Below are 27530 nucleotides of genomic sequence, written 5' to 3'. Positions count from 1 at the left end.
TAAATGCCTCATTCAGTGTGAATTTTTATCTCCCACCTTGCAGGAGTGAGACACGGATGAAGCTCCCGATAGAAAAAAATGACTTTTGCCATTACACAACAACGAAAATGGGCAAATATTAATACTACGATCGCAGCGTTTTTCTTAGTGTGATTTTTTCAATAAAAATAGCTCCTTCGGTTTGAATTTTTTTTTGTATGAATTGTCGGAAAATTTGTATGAGAGAGGGGTAAAAAATTTAACGCGATGCGTTCTCGGAAGCTATCGCCATATATACGCTAGTATCTCTATGCTATCGGCTCCGACGTAGCTATTGCGAGATATTCAAATTTGGAAAATAAGAATACGTATAAATCATATTTTTTTATTTTTTTACCACAGATTCACATAGGTAAATATCGATCAATATATATCTGTTTACTATTTATCGTTTCCTTTATTAATTACGTAGAGAAGACGTGGTGAGAACTGCTTAAGTACGGAAACTAGCCGGAACAATTTCGATCCAGGCATTACTTTGGCTTGCACTACATCCTGTAGATCATACATAAAATATTTCTTTTAACTCTACGTTATAATTTCAACTGTAAGGCATCTATATATAGGCAGCGGCCAAAACTTCCGGTACGATCAACAGGAAGTGTCTTCGGACATTTTGCATGAACGTCCTACGCTTGCTGGTCCGTAATTTCCAGTCCTGAACTTTAGAGCCTAACTACTATATGGCCTGCCTGCTCTCATTAACGTTATCATCATAGCAGCCGATTACGCCCACTGCAAGATCTTGCGCTGCCTGCATCCAGTGACTTCCTGCAACCGTGACTATGTCGTCTGTCATCCTACTTAGGGTTCTACCCACATCGCATCTGCCGCCACATTATAACACTATACATAATCCATTAGGATTTTTACACTAGTATATATCGAAACAAACACGCGTTCCTTTGATAACTGATGATTCAATCGATCCATAATATTGCGAAGCTCTCTTACACTAGAATCTAATTTGTTTTAACGGAAGGTAAATTTGTCTTGTCAGAATTAAGCGTTTCTTCGGAATTGGGTAGGTAGAGTAAAAAAACCATATAACCCTTTAGCCCGGCTTCATTAGAGTTGAGCTATGGTGTACCCTGCCAGTCGTAAAAGGAGACTAAAAGAGCATCGAGATTGCGGGTATTAAGGGTTCATAGTCCAACTCAATGCGGATCCGAGAAGAGCAGCAATGCGAATAGGTCTCACGTAGCTGCAATATAGCGAGGGCATCAGAGGCGGACTTGGCTTCTCTCGGGATGTGTCTTAGCAGGGCACTTGCAAGTTTTAAAAAAAAATGTAGAATGATAAGAGCACTTAACTCTTTACAGGCACTCAGCTCGCAGAACTGACAAGAGGAACCAACTATTTCTCAGTGGATTGCTATAACCCGATTATTCTCCTTCATATCTCAATTTGAAAATTCATGTAAACCTCAAAATTGAGTTGTAGTATTAAATATGTTATCTTTTTCTTACAAAAAAAAGTTCATACTTACAATACCCTGTTTAGTTTTATCATTATTCCCGGACCTTAGTACTTTACTTGGATTATCAACTTCTTCCTTCCATACGGCATTCCAGTAATTCTTAAATAAAAATATTTGTTAACTTTAATCAGTTCAAGTTCTATGTTCTAAGATATTTAGTTTTTTATCTTACCCCAGATCTTAAAATGTCTTTGTTTAATACATCTGGCACAGGGTCAATGGGTTGTGACGCTTGCCGAATAATTGACTCTTTCGCAACGGCCAGAACGATTTCTGGAGGTGCCTGAAAACAATAATTAATTTGTTTAATGGTCACGTTACTTGGAAATATGTGAAGACAAAGGTCTTTGACAAGTGTTACTTGTGATGACACATGGACGTGAATCGTTGTCGTTGACAATGTCACCCAGAGAGCAGTGTAGAGGGCTATGCGTGGAAAATGGCAGGGAGATCGAATCAGAATGAGGTCAGAAAACCCACTCGAATCTACATATGTTATTGTCCAATTGCTTAACCAAGAGTCCCAACAGATAAGGCACTTCAGGCTAAAAATAAAATTAATCTTGTTGACAGACAACTTGACGAGTAACTCCTAATGTGGATCAGAAAACAGGTTGATGGACGTTGCCACGAACCACTCATAAGCCGCGCAAATGTCTGAATCTTTCATGATATTCTTCCTATAAGTGTATAAATAGTCATATAACTTTATCGATGCAAGTGCATATCGAAACATTCCGTAGAGTAAAACTCAACTCTCAAAGTTCTTTATATCTAAAATAGTGCGTCTCGTCTAAAAGAACATGAATTTTAATTTAGGGACAGTTAAATTAACATGAAGTAAAATATAAAAATTTGAAGACGTAAAAATAATGCAAAAGTGTCGGTGGGATATACCATAATCGTAACGCGATCGCGGTGTGGTATTAAGATACGCAACGGACGCCGCTGCCCATCCCCTGTAAACTTGTTGATATGTAACTTTGTATGAGCAGTTAAAACCATATATAATTAATGTACAAAGTGTGAATTATAAGGTTATATCCCGCAAATCGTTATCACTGCTGCTGTAAAAGTATAAATGATTTTAACTGATAATAAAGCCTAGGAATGTGTTGCTCTTTCCGAAGACGACGCATATGTCACACGGTAGACAAGTTAAGCAGAAACTACACTCAAGTCTTCTATTGCAGTTAGAGTAGAGAACCTTTTGTACTCCTAAAACAATATTTAAATAAAATAATTACCTTCACTGGGGTCAAATAGTCCATATGGGACGGAATTTTCTGAATTTTCAAGCCCTGTAACGATCAACTTTAATTAAATAAGGTTGTACGTTCAAATTTAAATCAACCGTCGCTTTTAAAACAGTTTAGGTATAAAAGAAATACTGACATTATCATAAGGATACTGCAAGACGAATCGTCTGCTAAAGTCATTATATTTTCCTGGCTGTCGGATGTGAACATTTGTACCGAAGAGATCAGTTACATCTCCTGTCAATTTCTCATTCGAAAACTGATCATCTTTACCCTGCAAGAATTTAAAATTATCAACTACACTTCAAGAGGTATACACTGGTTACCGTACCTTACTGCCTGACCTTAGCTCCACAGAAGCGAAGTTTTTATATTTTTATATTTTCCAGTTCCAGCCATAAGTTTGCTTACGAAAGATTTTGAAATATGGGTTAGTTTTAATAAATACTTTTTAAGGACGGCTCACAAAAAACAACTTGTGTGACGTAGATCGTGCAAAACCGTAGTTTATCATAGTAGTAATAGATATTATGTAGAAGTTTATAAGAGTGCATAACCTAGAAATATAATAATCTGTTGATTAGGAATAACCCGCATTGTTTTTTCAATTTTAATTCGGTTGTGCGACAAACATAATGAGACTTAAAATACAAAACTACTTAAGATTTTGTATTTAAAAAAACCTGGAGAAAACTCTCTAACTAAAAAAAAAATATTGAAATTGGATTATATTCTCTATTAGAACCATAATTGGCTACCATATGTTAAGTTGGAAATATCAAGACAAATAGAAAAATTCTTAATAAAAAGCTTCTGGTGTCTCTGAAAATAAGAGTAATGAACATAAATCATGTTTATGGCAAGTTCATGTTAAATAAAAGATGGATAAATTCAACGAATATTTGAATTTTCATATAAGATATTAATGTACTACGCGGGTTAACGTACATCCGTAGTTGCAAACCTTGCACTTATTGGTATTATGTATCTATTGGAAGAAAATAAAATTGCTGTAAAATATCATTGAATCTTCTTAAGCGCTGATGATGTATTTCATACAGAATCCTCATTTTGAATATAAACGATTAAAAAACATTTTATGAAACGTATTTTAAAGAAAGAAAAAAAAATTAAAAGATTACCTTCAATCCTTGTTTACTTGCTTCAGTTAAATGTGAAAGATCATCTTCAAGTTCGAAACTAGCAACATTTTTATTAAATATTTGTGATTTGTCATCCTCGCTTTGAAAGTCATCGTCTTTGGAACATTCCTGAAATATACATACTTGTGATTTGTTTCTTTTTCATTTATTTACATTTAGTTTTGAATGAAATGAAAATATGAAATTATTTAATATTATTTTATTTTAGTTCTAATATACGCCGTTCCTGATTTCTAATACGTCGTGCGCATTAGCGAAACGCAAATGCAATTGATATGTTAAACTGTTTTCACCAGGGGTGAGCAATCTTTTTAATCAACGGATCAATAAATGTAAAAATGTTTTGAAGGGCCGCACAAAACGTAAAACTTTATTTTTAGTAAGAATAAGAATAAGAAATTATACAAAAATAAAACAAACACGATCAGAATGGAAAAATGAATATACTTGAAAATTTTAATGAGAAATTTGGCACCGTTTTTTTGATACAAGTTTTCTAACGGTGCATCACAAAGTTTTGATTTGTGGTTGATATGTGGTTTATGGTTATATTAATTATTTATTTCGGTTAAGCGTGTACCACATTTTTATTATTATAATTTTATACCAGTTTATTGATGAGAGAAAGTCGATAATATAAATTCAATTTTAGAAATCCTTGGCGGGCTGCATAAACACGTTTAACGGGCCGCGTCTTTCTCAACCCTGGTTTATACCATTGAGAATAAATATTTATAATTTCTTAAAGTTTATCTAAAATATGATATAAACTATTGTAATTATATCGTTTTTCTTCCATGAATATTACGATCAACAATCTTACCGTTAATTCATATAGGGAAATAACAAAAAAAACAAATATGCTAAGATACATAACGTACGAAAGGCTAAATCATAGTTTTGCTTTCAATAAATAAAGGCAATATCGGTTATAAAAAATAATTGCTAATCAATTTTTACTACGCCAATGATTTCATCGATATTTTTAGTGAAACTATGTGGTTTAGTTTAAAAATAATCTATATTGAATAATAATAATAATTTTACGCAATAAACTTGAAAATGTTACACTTTCAGATATTACCAGAAATATTTTTTGAAGTAGACTATCACTTCTCTAGTGGCATTTGCAGATTCAACAGGTTTGAAGAGGCACGGAGCACAGGGCGCTTAGTCTACGACTTGATTTGAGTGGTATTCTCATTTCACCGGATAGGGAGGCCATTAAGCGTTTAGATCGCCGGCGCGAAACCCCAAGGACGCCCACGAGGAGATAGGAGGAGACGCATGCGAGAGGGATTGGGCTGTCACTTGTCGAAAAAATAATTAATATTGAGAATATATATATATGTATATATATATTAATTTTATTTGGTTAATTACGGTGACTAAAAACCTAGTGTCTCATGGATGACTTTCTCTTCAAAATCATTTATAAGCACATTTTGTGCCTTGTACACTTTTCATTTCACATTTGTATTTTCAGTACTATTTTTATTCTGCTATAATAAAATAAATCATATCCTTTTTTTAAATTTAATGTAGCTTCTGTATGGTTTTGGTATAATTTTGGTACAATTTTTATAATCCTACTTACCACACTTCAAATAAAATAAGTAGCCGTAAGCGCTTAAGGTTCTGGAGTGGGAATCACGGAATGACAGGCTTTGGGGTAGGACGTCCATGTACTGCTGAACAGACTACCTTGTTAAAGTCCTCAGAAGACGAGGCGATGCGGGCCGTTTCTAACCAATTGTACAGGAAGCCTACAGGAAAGGCTTATGTCCAGCAATAAATGTCATACGACTGAAATAGTAACATAGTTAAAGATGAAACTGGCTAGTCACGATCTTTGTTTTTGTAATGGTGAAACTATGCCGAAAGAGATAAACAAGATTTTCCCAATCTTCTATCGTTCATGATTCAACTATCAATTTGGTAAAAGTGGGGTAGTAGTTTAGAAAATTTTTCGCAGTGACAATATTACAATCCAAAAACTATGTGAGATTTTAATAGCGGGATTAAATTTACGTCCGTCGAAAAAGGACTGTTTTAGAACACTAATAGAAGAAAAAGTGTGGCCACTATCAAACGCACTTATAATGATTGGCCATAGGTTGTGTAAGCTTATAGTTGTGCGAGTTATGCATTCACTCATTTAAAGCTAAAAACTTTGGGGTGAATCTATAGCTCATTTGTCAACAACAAACTTTAGAGCTTGTACCTATTTCCAATCATTTAGCATAAAGTGAATAGTTAGAAAAATTGTGTTTATCCTATAAACAATTAATAATTAACTTTATTATTCCTAATTTCAAAGCGGTTTTCCTTACTATATTAAAATTTTGTTGCTTAGTTTATCTGAAATCTTTGATTTTTTCGATCGGGTTTATCAATTTTTTGCTATCCATTTGCATTTACTTTGTTAAATCCTCGTTATTTAATAAATTATTGCCGCTACATGTGCACTGAGATGCGCCTTTGCTTGTACTCGGTAACATTTGTTTTTATCGTATTTACGATATCATCCATGACTAGCACGTCTCATATGTTTTTACTCGAATATCTTTTTAATAAGCATATTTCATTATTGCATAACGTTTTATCACTCATCATAATTGATACTAGATTATAAAATAGTTTTGTATGAAAAAACAATTATTTGCAGTCTGTGCTTTTTGACAGTTCTCCATAATATTGTAACTGTCTAATACTGGATTTGACAGATTGGATTATGACACTTATAAAAAAGTCAGCTGAATAATGCTTTGTTATTTATTTATTCTTTGAATTAATTATTCAGATCAATTGTATCCTTTAATTTATCCTAGTATGAATCTGCATATTTTCGATCAATATGTAATTACATGACGTAACATTCTTTAGTGTGTATAATATGTTTTTGGGTAGTTAAAATTATATTATGATGTTTGGGCGGCCAAGATGCAGAGAGTGGACTCCGCTTGCGACACAGCAGCTTCGTCTGAGAAGTTTAATTCAGGTAAATTTCCTATGATATAAACAGTGAATATAATAGCGTGTTAAATTTTCAATGTCAAACTTTACGAGAAAGTTTATCAACAAACGCCTACACTTTATAAGGGTGTATTTGTTCTGAGATGGCATGCGTAGTAAAAAGATGCACGATAAAATTTCACCCGTCATATTTAAACTCGTAAGCAGAGAAATTATATAAATCTATTAAGGAATTTGTGAACTTTTCGAAAACCGGTTATGCAAACAAAGAAAGTGTTAAGTAATACTTTTTCGCCTTATTCCATATTAAGTTAATTTAAGTTAACATTAAGATCGCAGTTAAGTATGTTTCATATTTTGTGACTATTGGAAATTCCAAGATTAATAATAGTTATAATTCAACATTTTCTTGGAAACAATGCAAAGTTTTATCAATTAAATCATAAGACCTATCATTTGTCTGAGTTATTTTGTTTTCTGTTTCTTTAACCTAAAAACTTACGTTAGACATTTCTTTAAAGACTAAAAACTTTAAAGTGAGCACATTTTGTACATTAAAGTGTAAATCTCTTGGAATTATAGTTATCATGAATATTGTTAAAACCAGGTGTTATTATGAGTTTTTATACCATTTTAAACATTTAAATGAAAATTCATTTCATAGTAGGTGGAAATGGTGTAGATTTAGATATATGTATCAGAAGTAATAACAGCAAATTGTTTTAATGAGACTTCAACACAGAATCTTTAACATTTTGGCTCACCAGTCTCAATTAAGTCTCAAAAGAGATGTTTTTATCTTGCCAGATTCTCTAGATTTCTAGAGGATCACAATTTGATTGCCATATAATAGATAAACTAGCACTAACAGAAGGCACCTTGTCCATATATATTGCAGACTATTCATAATGGTCCTGTGCAAAACCTACACTCAATGAAATAAAGAGTTTTATATGAATCAACATTGTTATTGTTGTTTCTTTAAAAAGGATGTCCACTGAATTAACATGGCGAAAGGTTATGCATTCTTTTAGATATGAAAAGAAAATGGGAGTATAAGCTAAAACTTTTAACATTCAGCTAAACCACTTCCTTTTCATACAGAGCTAAATCTGTTCACGCACCTTCTACAGGCATTATTTGCCAATTATTATATAATTTGATAGTTGCTAAAGATGAACTTTTATCTAGTTCAAGTTGCTAAATAATTAATTATATCACAAAAATTAATTATTGAGTATTACTAATGACTAGGTTTGTATATTTTTTATTTCTTCTGATAATTCAATTTACTTGAACAAGAAATTTGTCACCAATGTTTGGGTGACAAGACCTTCAATCAAAGATAATTGACTTCCAGATAAAGATATTCAAGTGTATTGACTATGCAATACCTTATCAGTGTTGCATAGATAAAACAAAATATTTAATGCTTGAAAATTAATTGGTGTTGCTACTTAGTATTTAATATATTTGGTTAATTGAAAAGTTTAACAAATATTATCTTAGCCGATAGACATACTAGCGGATGTCCAGAGATTAATGCATGATTACTAAAACATACTGAAATGTATGAAATTGAATAGTGTTTTTTTTTTTATTTTATTGTTATTTGTGTTTATACACTTTGAATGTCTGGCCACTTCTGTCTCTTGATCTCTCACTAATTTTCTATGAAAAATCAGAGACAATTATGAATGAAGAGTCTAGTTGAAATTTCTGTTAAAGATAAGACTGCCATTTGTTTTTTTTTTCCTATTTAAGATTCTTTATTTTTCTTTTCCTTTCTCTTGCTGTATTATGAACGTTCAAATAAAAGAAATAGATAGTTATTGAATACCTAAAACACAAACTTAATGCTTATTAATTTTTATCATTCTTGTGTTTCTGTTTTTTCTACATTTTGGATATGGAACTGCCGGTGTATTACACTCGATTGTATGAGCAATATTAAATGATTTATCTTAAAATCTAAAAACATGTCAGGTTTTCCAAAATCATAAAGTCACCGATTTCAATATTTTTTAAATGTTTTCCTCAATAATTTTCTAAAAAACAAACCTTGTGAATATTTTAGTAACCCATACTGAACAAACACATAATATATCATCAATTTATAAAGAGGTTGATTGGTTATAGGTGTAAAAGCCTTAAGGAAGTGAATTTATAGGTGATTTGTCAACAAAAAGCTTTTAAACCTATTTCTAATCATTCCAATCACCTTGTATAAAATGATCATTTTGAAATATGTTACATTAATTTATTTATTCTGTTGGAATGTGACAGGTCAATGATTTCTGTCAATACTTGTTGTATTAGTACAGTAAATATAAAGTATATATAAAAAAGCCTCAAAAGGATGTATAGCTTATATATCCTTGTGAGGCTTTTGTACAAATAGCTATTTAACATATATATTAGAACAATTGTATTCTATTGGATTTTTTAACAAGTTTTTATTTTTAAATTTATTATTCTTTACTGTACACACTAGGATACATTTAAATGGTTTCATAATAATAAATAATAAAGTACAATGGGCGGTTTTCACACAAGGCATTCTCATGCAGACAACCATAGTATGGAAAAGGTACAAGTATAAATAATGAGTTCAAAGTGTACATATATACAAACATACTTGCATAAACATAAACACATATGTATATAACATATATAGTAAATGAGATACAATACATATTACAGTATAATACATATTATAGATATAATACAATAATAAATAAAAACTTCAAACTGATTTGTATCACACTTGCCTTAGAAAGAATAAAGGAACAGAGGAGGAAAAAAAAGTGTGTTAGCTGGTCTTATATTCAGTGGTAAATCATTCCACAATCAAATGGTCTGTGTGGTAACCAATTAGGTCATAAATGAAGAAAAATGAAGAAATTTGTATTTTATGTATACTTTTTGTGCCTTATAAAAATATTATAGTAATAATTTAAACTATTATTATATTTCAGATTGTCGGATACAACATACGACCACCCGAATGGTGTACACACCAATGCAGTTATTACTTAACTCTGCACCATACCACTATGTCAGCACCGTTCTATACAAGCGAGAGAATTTGTTCCATCCATCCTAAGTGGAAAGAGATTGATTCAGGTATGCACCTTCATTATCCTTCTAGATGTTTTTGTGTTGGATTCAGAGGTGATTATTTTATTATGAAGGGAGGGGAGATCCAGCACCTATATTAGATGATTGATAACAGGTGTGAAAGCTTTAAAGGGGTAAATGTCTATTGCAATCAATTAAAGTTTGGTATCCCTTATCTAAAAATCAAAATCTAAATTCTATATATGAAATAATTATTATTTACTGTCTACTCACGTTTCATGAATCTGAGAATTTCTTTTTTAAAAAGAGATTTAAGAATTTATATCTTATTCCGTTGTTTAACTTATCTAAGGGTTGATTTGGCTCTGACTCTGAGCTAGTACTCTGGTGAGCAGCAAATACCCCGGAGTCTAACCCAGAACTTACTCTATGACGACCCGATGTCCCTCGTGTTTCTTGGGGACATCGGATGTTTACATAGTTTTGCAGACAGCTTATTCCCTTAGCGAAGTCTTGGAAATAGATATTTCTTGCTTAGCTTGCGCATTATTCTGTAATAAGGCGTCTGCTGATTTTATAACTGTATCCCAGCAGACTTTGTACTGCCAGATGTTATTAACCTGTCGCATTCCAATAGAGAAAATAAATTAACCTGTCAACTGCCTGGGGACATATCTGCCCGCAACGCTCACGTGCCAACAGATCAGATCTGCCCAAAACAAAGTAGGCTACATTACATCGAATTACTTTTAAAATATAGTTTAAAATCGCTTAGTCTGGATGTACTACCGACCACAGTACCATAAACAATAATATTTCATTCATAAATTAAAAAAATTCATTCCCGACACTGACAGACGGCAGCAGCCTTTTCGGCAAACGAAAGGTTAATATAACATATATTAGAGTGATCACTTTATGCAGAGTGATTGAAAATGAAAGACTTTTACACCTATTACCAATAATAATGCGTATATTGAATCACAGAACTTGTATAGATTCGATGAAATAGCTCGAAAGATCGTGTCGATGTAAGTCATTCAGATTCGAAGCAAAAAAAGAAAGAAAAAAAGCAGAATATTTGGCAATGACTAGTGAATGATAATCGATTATTTAATATGTTTTATTATTTCATTAGGTAAATATATGAAATCCTTGCATTCTGTGCTGTCATTATATTTATAATTACATTTAATAACAATAAATATTATATTTCTTGTATTTATGATTGCGTATATTATGTTCTTGATACTTATAAAAAATAAATCAAAATAACTCTTTTCTAGACATCACAATTGATAAATAGCATTTAACGGATGTTAATGTCAATTTATTATTTCATCATAATGCTATATTTGCTATTTGTGTATAGCATAGTACGTTATCAGTGTATGACTAATAGCGTAAATTCCCACTGACCTACACTTTGAGCCGCTGTCACGTTTGACTTGACCGCATAAACGACATTGACCCAAGTTCATGTTAAGTTTTGCACTATGCTTTTTTTAACACTGCTAAATCAATTATTTTTAGCAACAAAAATAACAAGGAAGTAAACGGCCAGAGAATTTGGTTAGTTTATAGTGATAAAAACCGCAATAATTATTAATATAAAATTTCAAAGTCCGATTCTGGAATATTCGTTAATTAAAAAATAAAATACCTATTTGTACCACGCGTTGCCAGATATATTTTAGGCATAGCTTTTAAACGTTTTTGCGTTTGAAACAGGAGATGATATAGTGTGATGTTATTTTGACCTTGTAAATTTACTATCGTCATTTTTAAATAACCTTTACGCGTTCACTACTGTAGTTCGGTAGAAATTACCGCTGCGTTGGTATTGATGGACTGAATGGAAAAGTATTAGTTCCGTGCTCGACAAATGCTGGCCAGCGGACCATTTGCGACCTTTTGACGATATTTTAATTAGTTTTTTAAACATACTTCAAATTTGTCCTAAACATTTGTATCCTTTTGAGTAACGACTTTGAATACTGGACTTTATTTTCTCGTGGAGAAATACTACATGGGTTAATTCTATCTAAAACTTCACGGTCAAATCTCAACGTCTCGGGTCAAAATTACGGGAACGCTTTCTTACACTATCATAATTCCGACATATTACTATAGGTCTCTCTAAAGAACATAATACACTCGGAATTATGCCGTCCACTGACCTAGACCAATAAAAAATGACTTGTTAATCTTGTATTGTTCATTCATCCGAGAAAAACAGCTAAATAACATTTTTACAATGTCAGCTTATAATACACTACAGTGTTATTTCTGCTGTTTATGAAATAAAATCTCTTTAAAAATCCTATTACAATTCAAAGCAATTTCTAGTTAAAAATAGATAAAGCTTGCATATAGAGCAAAACAGATGACAGTTAGGGTCTTAAGATTCTACTGCGGAGACTACGGTTATCTGGTTAATCATCGGAAAACGCTAGATGCAGGTTGCTTCCAACCAGTCTTATTAAAAATCTCTGGAGGAGGCCATTGTCCAGTATTGGACGTTATGATGAAGATGAATAACATCAAAAGTTTATACATCAAAACAAATAAGTTTAGTGGTGCTATTATAGAGAAGTTCAGTTTGATTTTAGTTTCCATCAAATTTGAATCTTCTGGTATTTTTAACCATGACGTACACAACTCGTACACTAGGACTTCAAACCGCAAGGTGAACAGACGATCTTGTTAAAGTCGTCGAAAAACGATGGACGGAAGCTTTTATCCAGCAGTATAGCTGATATGATGAAGATGACACAACTGGTCATTGTAAATGATCAACAGTAGGTAACAAATTAAATGAATGAATGTTTCAGAAATAACTCAACGTATGTCATCTACCAATGTCGTCATACGGATATGGTGTCACATCCTTACGCCTAGCAATTCAGAAGAGAAAAACGAAAATTCCCAGGATACAATAATTCAGACGTGGGGCGTGTATTTTAGTGGTCTAAGATTCATAGGCGCTAATCTAGCTTTAAATTTTACATCAGATTGTTTTAAAAGCAATACCCTCGTATTTCAAATGCACGGTGGTTATTTTTGTTCATATAAAAGTCTAAAACTAGACGTCATACCGCCCGAGAACGAAGTCGAACATGGATCTCTATCTTCCGACTCATCTGGAAGAACTAATCCTTCTAAAATCGTATTCGAATCGAAGGTTTTACAGAGTCATAGACTTATAAAGGAATCTAGATCAATATCACCTAGTAAATACTCGAAAATACCTGAAATTGAGTACTCGAAGAGTCACAGTCCTGTCGATAAAGCTTTTAAACAGAATTTCCCAACCCTGAGAACGTCCGCCAGTTTGAACATAAGTGTGAATCATAGAGATGGAGACAGGAGCAGAGAAGATAGCTGTGAAAGGAAAAGAAATGATCCTATTCAAATATACGAGCACTCACCTGATAATCTAAATGTTGGAACCGGTGATGTAAACTGTGATAACTTTAAAAACGCCTCCCAAGAGGAGCTGTGTGGTAGTAAAATAGATTTAAGTGAAACCGCAGAGAGCTATGATCTAAGGAACGAATCCGACGGTGAACCTAAATATCGGTACCTCGCACTAAACTTTCTGAAATCAGAGATAAGACCAAGTTACAACGCTAGCAAATTACAGAAACTCCATCTATTGCAGTACTCTATAAAGAAACTACAGGAGTCAGTGCAAGAGATTAAAGAGAAGATATATAAAAAATCAGCCGTAACGGAAGAAAGTTGGGTCCAAACGTATGACGATTGCGACATTAGGCAAAGGAAAAGTAAGTCACAGAGAAATTTGTTTTCACCGGATGAGAAGATTTTTGAGACGGAGAAATCGTCATCACAAAGTGATTTAAGTTCGAAGAATGGAAGAGTAAAGGATGAAAAACCGATGTCTAATGGACCGCGACTCACCTTGAAACTGAATGACCTTTTGTCTTTTAAGGTTTGTATTACACTACGATATTTGTTTTTATGGTACTAATTAAGTTAGTATAATAAACTTAAGTTAGAATCAAGTAAATCATATAAAGAAAACTCTAAAGGTTTGACTTTAATTTGCTTTGCCTATCCCGATTACGGAACGGAATTAAATACGATGTTATTACGATATTTAAAGTCATTGTCATATTCAAACACTTTTATCTTAAATGATATCCATCTTACTCTCGTATTTAAATACTTTCATTTATACAGACTCCCATTTCCAAAGATTTCCATGTTTAAAGATGTCACAAAAGTAGATACCTTAAAAGGTTTATATATAAATACCTTAAAATTTTTTCCATCTTTTTTCCATTTCGGTACTAGCGTCAACTATAGTCGACGGCCGGACGTGAATGCGCATAGCCGACTCTTACCTGCTGCCTGTATTGCTCTTTAACACACTTGTGATTAGACTGTTTTACATTAGAAGCTGATACAGAAACGCCTTAGGTTCACCTAATGTTATTATTGCAGAGATGGGTTAAAATTTCTTGGTTCACCACTAATGTCGACGCTCAGCTGTGTTTGGCTGGGTTTTGTGGCTAACAAGCACTGTATCGAAGCGGTTGAAGATAAATGCTTAATATACTAACTTAAAAACAAGCAAATATTTATCTAATAGAATCAGGCGTTACCTCGCGAAAGTCTATCCTAAGTAAAAAATTCGTTCAATAAATAAGTGCACTGCCCGCCAGCCCGCTGACTGATTAACGAAGGTCTAGCATCTCCTGAGATCAAATATTTATAACGTACTAAATATTCCCACATAGTAAATATCAATACCAAGTTTTTAAATAAAAAAAACCTACCAAACATTGAAGGTGTTATAACCATAATTAATCAAATTATATATACTGTTTATATAATATTTTAATCAAGTTATACAAAGTAATAAAAAATTAATTTTGTTTAAAACCTTTTCAGTCTAAACCTTCTCCCTTCCAAAGGGCAGAACACGTAAGACTTACGAAGCAACTGGAAATATTACGATTCAAGAGAATCATATTGTCGGATGAAAGAGACAGTAAGTTGGCGAACATAAGAAGACTGAAAGAGAAGCACGCTAAATTATTTGAAGAGAACCAAGATGTTGGTAAGCAAGTGTAAATAATTCGTTTTACAGTCGTCTGAAGGCTTTAGATGCAGGCGGTATTCAACCAGTCCGGAACCGGAAAGGAATATGTCTGAAACGACATCGAGGGGATGCCTTTAAACAATGATGCAGTTAATTAATTTATTTATGTAATAGTTTTTACTGTACACGTCAGAAAAAACAATACATAGATGTATTGTAACTAAAAACTACAAATAGTGGTTCTATCACTGAAGATAAGATATATGTTACAGGTTCAGAGTTGATGCAAAGCTATCACACGTTGTCCCGTCGGAATGAGCTGCTGAAGGAGACGAAGCAGTCCTGTGGTGCACTGCGCGAGCTGGCTGCGCGTACGCACGCCAACCTGGCCAACCAGCGGTGCGAGCTGCTGACGCAACTACACCAGCTGTTTTATATAGAACAGGTAACTTACAGAATGAACACAAGTCTTGTTTTCTCTTATTTTCAGTTTCTCATTGATGAAAAAAAGTGTAGAAATGTATCTCAAACTTAATCTAAATCAGATTTTTGTCTTTCAAGAATCATATTTATTATTAGTTGCTACATTTCTGCCTTAAATGCTATTTTTCTTTATTTCTTCCGAGTTATCATATTACCAGTATTCTATAGTTGTTGTTTCAGCCCATAGACCCCCACTGCAAGGTTAGGTTTAAGGGGGGGGGGATATATACTATCACAATCGCCATGATTTACATGCGGGTTGGTGATCGCAGTGTGGTATTATGGTACGCAGAGGAAGCTGCTGTTGTCAGCAGAGGATTGATCCTCTGGAAACTTGTTAGTTAGCAGTGGCAATCCTATTTAATTAATGCACAAACGAACCCGGGACCTACGTTCGCAAGTATATTCTATAATAGAGGACGGTAATTTGTCATTTAGAGATCCAATTGTGATCGATTCAGACACATTTATTAAAGAAAAAGTATTAGGGGGACCAGAAAGTAATGCCGCTTTCATAAGTTAAATCAACAATATATATTCATCTTCGTTATCAACAGCCTTTTGCCATCTTTTATACAAATTTTAAATGCCGAAGCGGTATAAAATCAATCAGTCGGTTTTTCTATATGTCGATAAAACGAATAATTTTTACTGTAAATACCATGTAGCTTAAAAACATTATTGAATGTCCTCTGAAGCAAAAATAAATAATTTGTACCCAAGACTCGACATCATTGACTTAACTTACTTAAGTTTTATAGTGGGATTCCAGATAATATTCAGAGAGCTTCCATTGCTGTATTTAAAAAAAAAATTGTCAAAAAAAGTTTCTGTGCTAAGGATTATTTATTTAAAAAAATTAATTTGAATTTCTGAGCGCTTATGTTAACGTGTGTTTACATGACGGAAATTGTTGCTGCCGTCACTGTGCGACTAGGCAAGTAACTGCCGACTTAAGTTATTTAGCGGTGCATAGATGTTATGTAGCTATCGACATAGTTTTTTTGGTTACTGTACATATCCTAACTTAATTTTAAGTTACTACCTTATAAGAATCACAAGCACAGCCTTTATAAATAATAAAAGTAGTATCTCTGAAAAAGACTAATAATTGGGATTAATGCATTGAGGCAGAGAAGATCAACACGCGACCCTTTGAAATGTTCATGTGGTCCGAGCATGTATAAAATTTAATCGATCTTATCGATTTTCTCTCATCAATATATTGTTATATTAAAATGGTGGTACATGCTAAACCGAAACAATTACTTAATAATAACCACCGAACAAAATTGTGTGATTTATAAAAAGAAAGCTGTGGACGTATAATATACATGCTTGTATCTAAAAAACGGTGCCAAATTTCTCAATGACATTTTCAAATATATTCGTTGTTCCGATCTTATTTTTTTATTTTTTTATTTAGCATTAAATTTGTATATTTTCTTTTTCTCATGTTTATAGAAAATAAAGTTTTGTATATTAATAAAAAGTGTTACATTACGTGAGGGCTGCCAAAAAATGTTAAAATTTAAATTAGCGCTTCCTTTAAAAAGGTTGTGTTGTAGTAATTTGAAATTGCCGCGTTCTCAACTTCTCACTACGTCATGACGTTTGACTGTTTTGTTAAACGTCCTTGCCGCCCTCTCTGCTATAAAAGGTTTTGCTAATGTGTATTATTCTGTTAAATAAATAAGTAATTAAGTATAAAGCCTATTAATTACATCAGGTTATGGGCCCAGAACGTAATCTGTTTGTAATAAGTATCAGTGAGAAGTAATATCAGTGAAATAACGATATACAAAGTCGCCGGTCATTAAAACTGACACGACATAACCTAAAGCCGCGTGGTTTGTGTAGAAAAATATTTTTTATACAAAATGTCTTCAAATACAATGACTCTTATCGAAAAGTTAAGTGGTCGAGATAATTACAATACATGGAGATTTGCCGTGATGACGTATTTACAACATGAAGACCTCTGGTGCTGTATCGAAAATAATGGCGAACCTGTTGATTCAAAGCTCGACCTGAAAGCAAAGGCAAAAATTATATTGTTGGTTGACTTAGTGAATTACATACATATACAAGAGGCAAAAACGGCAAAAGAAGTGTGGACCAATTTACAAAAAGCTTTTGACGACAAAGGGTTGACAAGACGCGTGGGCTTATTGAGAGATATGATTACAACGACGTTAGAAAATTGTCAAAATGTTGAAGATTACGTTAACAGAATAATGAGTGCAGCACATAAACTTCGAAACATATCATTTGACATCAATGATGAGTGGCTGGGTACATTACTCCTTGCTGGATTACCCGAAGTCTACAAGCCAATGATTATGGCCCTCGAAAGTTCTGGTGTGCCGATTACAGCAGACTCTGTAAAGACTAAGCTCTTACAAGAAATAAAGAGCTCCGAGTCAGTAGCATTGTATGCAAGTAAGTCAAGTAAATATAAACAAAAGGACTCTGATAGTTCTCCGAAGTTTAATAAAGGTCCCCGTTGTTTCAAATGCAACCGTTATGGTCACATAAGTAAAAATTGCAAAACAAAGAAAAAGGACCAAGGCAAAGAAACTGGATATGTCGCTGTGTTCTCGGCATCCAGTGCAGCAAATGACAGTAAGAGCTGGTTTGTTGATTCAGGAGCGTCCATGCATATGACAATGAGGCAGGACTGGCTATACGATGAATCATCACCTCCAATTACAAGCATCCGTATTGCTAATGATAAAATGCTTAAAGTGAAGAGCTGTGGAAAAATAGATCTGCCTATATGTAATAGTGTAGGACAAACACAAACCATACAATTAACCAATGTGTTGTATGTGCCTGAGTTAGCAAGCAATCTTCTCTCCGTGAGTCAGCTGATAAAGAAAGAATGTTCTGTACAGTTTAGTAACAATGGCTGTAAAATATTCAACAAATCTCAAAAAGAAGTAGTAGCTTGTGAATTAGTGAATAACATGTATCGTCTGAACTTAAGTAGTGCACAAGCATATGCATGTGATACAAAGGAAAGTGACAGCTACTTATGGCATCAAAGGATGGCTCATCTCAATATGACTGATCTGAACAAACTCTCCAAATGTGCAGAAGGTGTTAAGCTTACTGACAATAAGCTGGATATGATATGTGAATTTTGTCAAGAAGGAAAACAGTCCCGGCTGCCGTTTCCTAAGGAAGGTTCTCGTGCTAAGAAGGCTCTAGAACTTATACATTCCGATATCTGTGGGCCACTGGAGGTGAAATCAGTTGGAGGAGCGCAATATTTCCTCACATTTGTGGATGACTATACCAGGAAAGTATTTATTTATTTACTTAAAAACAAGTCTGAAGTATTTAATAAATTTAAAGACTTTAAAGCATTTGTGGAAAATCAACTTGAATGCAAAATAAAGAAATTAAGAACTGATAATGGAAGAGAGTATCTAAGTAACGAGTTTATTGAATACATGCAAAATTGTGGCATTATACATGAAACTTCTAATCCATATACCCCACAACAAAATGGGTTAGCGGAACGTATGAACCGTACATTGATGGAGAGAGCTCGCTGTATGTTGCTTAATGCTAATTTACAGAAACACTACTGGGCTGAAGCAGTGGCGACAGCTGCGTACATAACGAACCGCTGTCCAACAAGATCCATTTCATACGCTACACCTGAGGAGTTATGGTCCGGGAAGAAGCCAAATTTGAAGCACCTTAGAATCTTTGGATGTGAAGTCATGGTTCATGTTCCTGATGCTAAACGTCAAAAACTGGATCCTAAGGCAAGAAAAATGATATTTATTGGCTACTCAGAAGTCACTAAAGGTTACAGACTATTAGATACTAAAACAAGAAAAATTCTTATCAGTAGAGATGTTGTATTTCTGGAAAATTCTGTACAAAGAAAATATTGTATGGTTCCGCTAACAGAAAATAATAATAATGTTAAAATATGTGCTGATGAAACAAAGAACATTGATGAATCTGTTGAGCTAACAAATCAAAGCACAAGAGAGTTAAATAACTCATCTGTAACATTATCCGATAATGATGAAGAAGAAACATTCTTCTCCGATGATGATCCTGCATATGTACCTGAAAAAGAAATAAATATTAGTGGACCTAGTAATATAACACTTAGAAATAGAAATAGTAAATATGAAACTAATACTTACCTCTGTCAAGGTGGAGAACACGAAGAAAATGATACTCCAATAACTTACCGAGAGGCTCTGTTATCAGTGGATAAAGATAAGTGGAAAAAGTCTATAGAAGAAGAGTTGCAAGCACACAGTAAGAATGAAACATGGGAGTTGGTGAAAAAGCCAGATAGAGTGAGAACTATTGGCTGTAAGTGGGTTTTCAAAGTGAAAGATACACCATCGGGACTACTGTATAAATCAAGGTTATGTGCCATGGGCTGCTCACAGAAACACCAGGTTGATTACACAGAAACATTCTCACCAACTGTCAGGTATGACTCTGTAAGAGTTTTGCTTTCTAAAGGGTGTCAGGATAACTTGCAAATGATACAGTTTGATATTAAAACTGCTTTTCTCTATGGATCCATAACTGAAGATATCTATATGAATCCACCAGATGGTTTAGATGTACCTGAAGGGCATGTTTGTAAACTTAAAAGGTCATTATATGGGTTAAAACAAGCACCCAGGTGCTGGAATCAAACATTTGATTCTGTTTTAAAGAAATTTGGTTTCACCAATAGTCACTCAGACAAGTGTATCTATATTGGTCAGTTAAATGGTAGTAAGGTGTACCTAATACTGTATGTGGATGATGGACTAATAATTTCCAAAGATAAAAGTGTGTTAAACAAAGTTATTGATGATTTAAAAGTTAATTTTGAAATAAAAGTATGTGAACCTAAAAACTTTGTTGGCCTAGAAATTGAGAAAGGAGAAAACTACATATTTCTACATCAGACCACATATATACAAAAATTGCTGAATAAATTTAGTATGACTAATGTCAATGGGAACAGTACACCAGTAGAGACAGGTATCAAATTAGAAAAGAATACATCGGAGCTAGATAGAAACATTCCATATAGAGAAGCTGTGGGCTCCTTGATGCATCTAGCTATAGTCAGCAGGCCTGACATAATGTTTGCGGTTAGCTTAGTCAGCCGATATCTGGATGGTTATGATAGTACTCACTGGAATGCCGTAAAACGAATAATGAAGTACCTCAAAGAAACTAGTGATTATGGTCTGTACTATACACCTTCACAAAATAATACACTAGAAGGTTATTGTGATTCTGACTACGCTAATGATGCTGAAACAAGAAGATCAATGACAGGATATGTATTCATTAAGAATGGTGCTGCTGTTACTTGGGCCAGTCAACGTCAGCAAACGATAGCACTATCTACAACTGAAGCAGAGTTTATGGCTGCCTGTAGTGCTACAAAGGAAGTTATTTGGTTAAAGAGACTTTTGTTAGATATAGATGAATATAATCAGGATTCTGTAACACTTAACATAGATAATCAAAGTGCAATATCTGTCATAAAAAATGAAAATTATCATAAACGATGTAAACACATAGATATTAAATACAAGTTTGTTAAAGAGAAATATGAAAGTACAGATATTGATCTAAAGTATATAAGTAGTAATGAACAAAGGGCTGATATATTTACTAAACCCTTATGTAAAAGTAAATTTAAATATCTAAGAAGTAAATTAGGTATTAGGAAAATGTAACTGTACTTATAAAACTTGATTCTGTAATACTTTGTTTAGTAATACTATGTATGTATAAAGTAACTTAACCTATTGTTTTTGTTAGTTACTATTATTTGTTTCACTTTACAATGAGGAACGCTGTAATTTGGAGAGAGTGTTGTAGTAATTTGAAATTGCCGCGTTCTCAACTTCTCACTACGTCATGACGTTTGACTGTTTTGTTAAACGTCCTTGCCGCCCTCTCTGCTATAAAAGGTTTTGCTAATGTGTATTATTCTGTTAAATAAATAAGTAATTAAGTATAAAGCCTATTAATTACATCAGGTTGATATTAGTAACTCAGAGCACTAAAAAACCAACCAAGTAAAGTATTTGAATAACATTATATATAATATCTAATTATGAATAATTAAATACTTAAATGGAGATGATGTAATATATTCATAAACATATATACTATGTGCATATTTATTACGTAAATTACTAATTAAGCTAGTTCGATAATACTTTATTTTTAAAACACTTACAACAGATAATTATTATTATTTGGGACCAAAACTCCCTCCAGCTTCCCCCCTTATTTTTTTATCCGCAAGATGAAAACCGATCGTCGAACGACATTAGATGCAGACCACTTCCAACCTGTCCTATTGGAAGTCCTTGGGGAAGACCCACGTCTAGCAGTGAACAACCTACAGCTAAAATATTTATGAAAATTTCATGGAAATAACTTCTAGACTAAGTTTTATTTGTAGAATTGTAATTGTTTCAGAAAGACGCTACGACTTGGCGCATCATAGGCGTGACGCTGCCGATCTGCGACGACGACAACACGCGTACGACTAATGCCGTCAGTGACTCCGTCGCTGCGGGCTTCGTCGCACAAGCGACTACGCTAGCCGCGGCGATACTGAACCAACCGTTACGCTACAAAATCACCTTGTTGGGTTCAGCAAGCAAGATTTTGGATGTAATGCCTGATTGGCCAGACCCTAAGTAAGTTTAAATTAACTATATTATTTAACTCAAGATTTTTAAATTAATTATATCAAATATAACATAATTTCAATGCCATATTGGATCTAAATAATACAAAATAAAGCTGTCCATGCACACTTATCATGTCGGCCGATAGACGCCCACATCAAGGCGTATACCTTCCAAAAAAATCACTCTGATGACTGGTCTGTCGTTTCCCACATCCTGCGACTTGTCGCGACCTATAATTACATTTTTAGTGTCCGTCTAGATATAGATCTACACTGCTTCTACCGACTCATCTTCATCACCAAAGAACCTTTCAGTCCCGACGGCCGTCGCTTGCATGAGCGATGTGCTCCGTCTTAATATCTAAATCATCTCGCAGTGAAGCTCCCTACATAACCCCTTCAATTGCTCTGTATGTGACCATTAGCCTTCTAATTAAGCACCTGTTATACACAGTTATCTAACATTAATTCAAGAAACATATCATAAACTGGTTATAAAACCTAAAAGTGGAAAGAAACAATAAACCTTTATATACATTAAAATTTTGTAAACGAATGACTCTATCGTTTTAGTTGTCTCATTGTGGTCTATTAAGTTAACGTTTAAGCTTAAAGGTCTAATGGTAAAGTTTGCGAACTTTCTAACTTCCGTGACACACGGAAGACTAGCTTAGAATATAAAAAAATAAAATATGGTAACATATTTCAAAATGGTCACATTATACAGGGATGGAAATTGTAAACTTTTTGGCAAATCAGCTTTATTCATTCACCCCTTTAAATCTTGTATATTTAATACAATGTGAATGCATTTCTAGTATCGAATCAAACTACATAGGCGGTATTTAAATACAAATGATACTGTAAATATTGATAGTGAAAATTGTATAAATATTTTATTTATTACAGCATACCATTGTTCGCTCGAGGAGGGGACATAACAATGTTCCGTTACGCGATGTTTTTGTTGAACAAATGCATTGCGCAGCTGCTGTGGGGCCGAGGAATGTCCGTCGTCGATATGAGACCAACGCTGAACAATTTGCAGCGATTATTGATCACTCCTAGTAACCCGTGAGTAATAACTATGGTTATTTTACAAAAAAAAAAGTTATACGAGATATTCATAACTTCAAAGCTAGAGATTCCGTGAATGATGTTTTTAAATTAATTTGTATCCTAAAGGTTGCTTCTCAATACATTTATAACATGTTTATGCGACATAATTTAATCTGTGAAAAATAAAATTTGTAGCAATAAAAATTAACCACTTCATTGGTCTTAGTGTACAGATAAATATTACAGTTCCACAAGATATGTCAGACCTTCCTTTTCTTAGCTTTAAATAAAAGTATGTTATTAAGTAAATCTTATTATAATATTCAAGAGTTTTTAGTTGAGCTAAATGCATGGAACTTAGTTTGTTGTATCATTTATATGATTAATATAATGACGTACACATAAAAATATGTTAAATTTAATTTTTAAAAAGCAACTGTTGAATTACTGGCAGGCTTCCTACGCTTCCAGTTGATATATAAAGTTATTTTAAATTTGAGTTTAACAGTTATTTCTGATACCAGATACGACACGTCGAAGCTGTTCGGTACGTACCGCTGGTTGTCAGAGAGCCACTGCCCACGAACACAGTCACTTCGAAGTCTTGTCGCGTCAGACCGGTGCAAATATAGGCAGTTTAATCGATTTAAAGTAAGTATTCTTTAATGGTGAAACAAGTATTTTATGGTAGGTTTTTTTTATGATTACGTTATACCTCTCTTTCATCCCCTATATCAGGCGGCTCAAATATTACTTTTTTACTTTGATTTTTACCGTAAAAATTTCATCAATCGTATGTTCCAAATTTAATCTCTATGAGCTTTGATATCCAAATATGTACAGACTATATGGTTGTTATTGTTCTCGGAAATGCTACGTTCGAGCGTGTAGTATTTTATACCTAGACAAACCGTCTAGCTTAGACGAGGAGATACAGAAGAACCAAGGTCACCGACGTTGTTCGAAAAATTCTCGTCCAAAGTGGCAGCGGTAGATACATCGCACATGCAACGGCTATTTGGGCCAAATTTCTCTCGAGTGATTACCAGTAGACGAGACGTGGATAGGCCCTTTCTAAGCGGCACCGACGGGGAGCGCAAAACTAGTCATAGGGGCGATATTTTAAGGAGGCTTATGCTTTGAGGAATAATGAAAAAATAATTTGAAACTTAAAAATAAAATGTTTTTTAATTTTCAGGATTGTGTAGATGGCCAGTCACCTCAGTCAATGATCAATGTACGAAGACACAAACATTCGCGAAGTGTTGGCAGCTATCATGACGATCAGGTAATGGAGATAATTTGTACAGTTAAATTTTAAATGTACACGCTATATAATTTTAAATTTTGTTTTATATTTTAGTTTATGACATTATCAAGTTCAAGTAAACGTCCCCAAAGGAATCGTTCTGTAACATACTGAAAACTATTTATGTATGTATTATTAAGTAATATTTAGTAGGTTTGGTAACTTTTTATATATTGCTGTTGAATTAAAGAGTTAATTATCCAATTATATAGATACCTCAAATCATCTTTGCGCGTGAAACTTTACATTGATGCAGTCGCCTGAGAACCACGTTTTCATCATGATCATGTCAGACCATAGGCGCCCAGCGCAGAGCAAAGGCCTCCTTTAAAGGTCGCCACAACCAGTCTTGCGCTGCCCGCTTCCAACGAATTTTATTGTAAGAAACGAATTTGAAAATACTTAAATTCGTTATTTCGATAGTCATACAGAATAAGTAAACACCGTTTAGGAATGCTGTTATAAGAGTACTAGATGTTCACATACTCGACATACTCTTTCCTCAATAGTTTTTAAGACGGAATATTTATTGCGTACTAATAGATAAGACAGATAGCCGTTGGGAGCTTAAGGTCCTGCAGTTGAGACCAACAAGAGCAGCGTACCACGTCCACCCACAAGAACAGACGACCCGATGCAGGCCGTTTTTAACCATTCATATTAGAAATCTGTCGGGTAGGCCTGGTAGCCTAAAAGTAGAGGACACTTTAATTCCCGGGATAACATCTGATATAAGTGATACTTTCAGCATTAATTATATGGGATAGCCACTGCTCACAAACAAGTTTCCAGGGGATAGGTAGCAGTGTCCTCTGCATACCATAATACCACACCCGCATCGCCAACCTGCCTACCAAGCGTGACGATTGAGATATATCCCCCATAGATATCTTTAGGGGAGGCCTTGCAGTGGGCGTGTATAAGCTAAAACGACTAGGATGGCCTTTGTCCAGCCGTGGACGACCTATGTCTGAAAAGATGATCGATAGTCTAAGTCGAGGTTCCTTTTAGATGGCTTAAGTCTGGTCATTCTAAGAAGTATTCGCCCTAATGGAAGCTTACGATATACATCTATTTAATTTCATTATAAATTTATGCAAATCAGGCAAAAAAATCACCTAATTTTAGAAAAAAAACGTGTAAGTACTTGGACAGTACCTGGACCTGTCACTTACACACATATAGTTACTGCATCAAGCATACAAAGTGCGACGCGCAAAGATGAGTTAACCTTCAGTATTATATATGGTTTTTAGATAGTATATGATAAAAAACTAGATACTACAGTTAACGGTGATTGAAAAGGTGTTGCTCTTAGATACTAAAAACTATTTTTGGAGTATTTTAGCTAGTTACGCTTTGTTCTCTTAATCTATAGACCAATATTTAGTGTTAGAACTTCTTATTATAATACTTAAAATCTAGTGACAACTCATACATTCGTATCAAAGCTATGATGCTATCAAAAATTAAGTCCTATGTACATTACTTCGAACTACTAAGAATGCGATATTTCTTTTTAGAACACCTATACATATTAATTTCCTATAATTTTTAGGTAATGTAAAGCTCTGAATTATGTTTCCCTTTTTTTCTTTTACTCCTTGTCACCCTCTCTCGTTCTCTTTCATTCACTCACTCCGTTTATTCTTTCAGTCTGCCTCTCGCTCACTATCTCAACTTCTCAGTTTGTTTTATGTTAATATCTTAAAGTATTCATTACTATTATTTGTACTATAATGTTATAATAGTCCTAGTTTTTACTCTATTTATGCTAGTTTATAGGTAGTAAAGGTTTTAAAAATATTAAATTGTGATAAAATCTATTACATCCATTCCATTATGTGTAAAAATATTTTAGTTATATCATGTCTCTACCAGTTCATTGGTAACATGTTTAATATGATTTTTTTTTCAAATTCTAGTAGATACAATCTAGGTGATAAAGAAGGAGTTCTTTGTTCTTTACGACTGTTTGGACACTCTGATATTAATTTTGCTATTATTTGATATTGTTTTCCAGGAGTTATCGACATTAAATGCTTCCACAACATCAATTATGGGCAGCGATTCAAATATATACAACATGAAACTAAATCAAACGAATTCACAATCGGATGAAAACTTGCTGAAACCTCATAATTCTGATTCCGAAATATCCAAAATGGGAACCGAAGTTCGCATAGTTGAAAGTAACTCAGAATCAAAAGTAATGTTTACTTTAGGAGACGACACCACGTTGGTTGATTTAGAAACGGAGAAATTAGTTAAAATATCGATTAACAATGACGACGAATGGGCAAAGTGTGTCGATGAGAACGTTAAAAGAATATGTTCGGAAATAGAAAACTTCTGTTCATCTAAAACCGGTTCAGAGACCGGTAATCGGAACGTCACTAGTGCCGATGAAGTTAATGAATCGATAAATAATTTAATCGATAAAAGAAAAGCCGGTGTTGAAATAGAGGATGGTGTTGATGTTTCTTGCGATACTTGTGAGAATAATATAGACGGTTTGTGTGAGATGGAGTGTGCCAATAATGTGAGGGATGTTATAGTGATACCTAGTGCAGAAGCAATTTTGGACACCGAAGATAACGTGAGGGAAACTATAACTAATAATGCTGGTGAGATACAATGATTGCTAGGCTATATCTATTGTTGAGATTGTTCACTAGATTTTTTTTCTATTGATATTTTATTATCACCATTATCAATTCACTCGTAGGACGTTAAATTTCGCTTATAAGCTTTCCGAGAGCCACAACATGAAGACACCATTATCTTCGGGAGTTGTTCCAAGTCTGAATATTTCATTTGAATACACGAATATACATTGCGGTTTGTGACAACATTTTTTGCAAAAAAAAAAAGAATTCGTCTTTATGTAATATATGCAAATGTATTTAAAAT

The 27530-nt window shown here is 33.7% G+C and overlaps 1 protein-coding gene and 2 long non-coding RNA genes across 3 annotated transcripts; 1 reads left to right on the top strand and 2 right to left on the bottom strand.

Moving 5' to 3' along the window:
- Positions 1 to 417: 417 nt before the first annotated feature.
- Positions 418 to 1790, bottom strand: LOC137924832 (uncharacterized). Its single transcript, XR_011107612.1, has 3 exons — positions 1692 to 1790; positions 1529 to 1618; positions 418 to 534 (listed from the first exon to the last, which is right to left on the bottom strand). It is a non-coding gene; the product is annotated as an uncharacterized lncRNA (long non-coding RNA).
- A 1163-nt stretch (positions 1791 to 2953) lies between these two features.
- LOC137924886 (uncharacterized) lies at positions 2954 to 4816 on the bottom strand. The gene is made up of 3 exons (XR_011107618.1): positions 4765 to 4816; positions 3921 to 4049; positions 2954 to 3052 (listed from the first exon to the last, which is right to left on the bottom strand). It is a non-coding gene; the product is annotated as an uncharacterized lncRNA (long non-coding RNA).
- Positions 4817 to 6705: 1889 nt separating this feature from the next.
- On the top strand, positions 6706 to 27409 carry Uvrag (UV-resistance associated gene). The gene is made up of 10 exons (XM_068768289.1): positions 6706 to 6942; positions 9896 to 10043; positions 12833 to 13953; positions 14919 to 15087; positions 15342 to 15514; positions 22033 to 22256; positions 23159 to 23323; positions 23833 to 23959; positions 24507 to 24596; positions 26641 to 27409. The coding sequence occupies exons 1-10, from the start codon at positions 6865 to 6867 to the stop codon at positions 27256 to 27258; spliced, it is 2913 nt and encodes a 970-aa protein (XP_068624390.1). The 5' UTR covers positions 6706 to 6864; the 3' UTR covers positions 27259 to 27409.
- The last annotated feature ends 121 nt before the right edge of the window (positions 27410 to 27530 follow it).

Source organism: Battus philenor, unplaced genomic scaffold (assembly GCF_028537555.1).
Source record: "Battus philenor isolate CCGP_79_NKW_IND1 unplaced genomic scaffold, ilBatPhil1.0.hap1 SCAF_25, whole genome shotgun sequence".
In the NCBI taxonomy this organism is placed as follows: Eukaryota; Metazoa; Arthropoda; class Insecta; order Lepidoptera; family Papilionidae; genus Battus; species Battus philenor.
This window is presented reverse-complemented; position numbering and strand designations above follow the sequence as displayed.

Coding starts and splice junctions, on each gene's coding strand:
- Uvrag (XM_068768289.1), top strand. CDS start 6,865: ATGATGTTTGGGCGGCCAAGATGCAGAGAGTGGACTCCGCTTGCGACA. Junction 23,324..23,832: donor TTGATCACTCCTAGTAACCC/GTGAGTAATAAC, acceptor TTCTGATACCAG/ATACGACACGTCGAAGCTGT. Junction 23,960..24,506: donor GGCAGTTTAATCGATTTAAA/GTAAGTATTCTT, acceptor TTTAATTTTCAG/GATTGTGTAGATGGCCAGTC.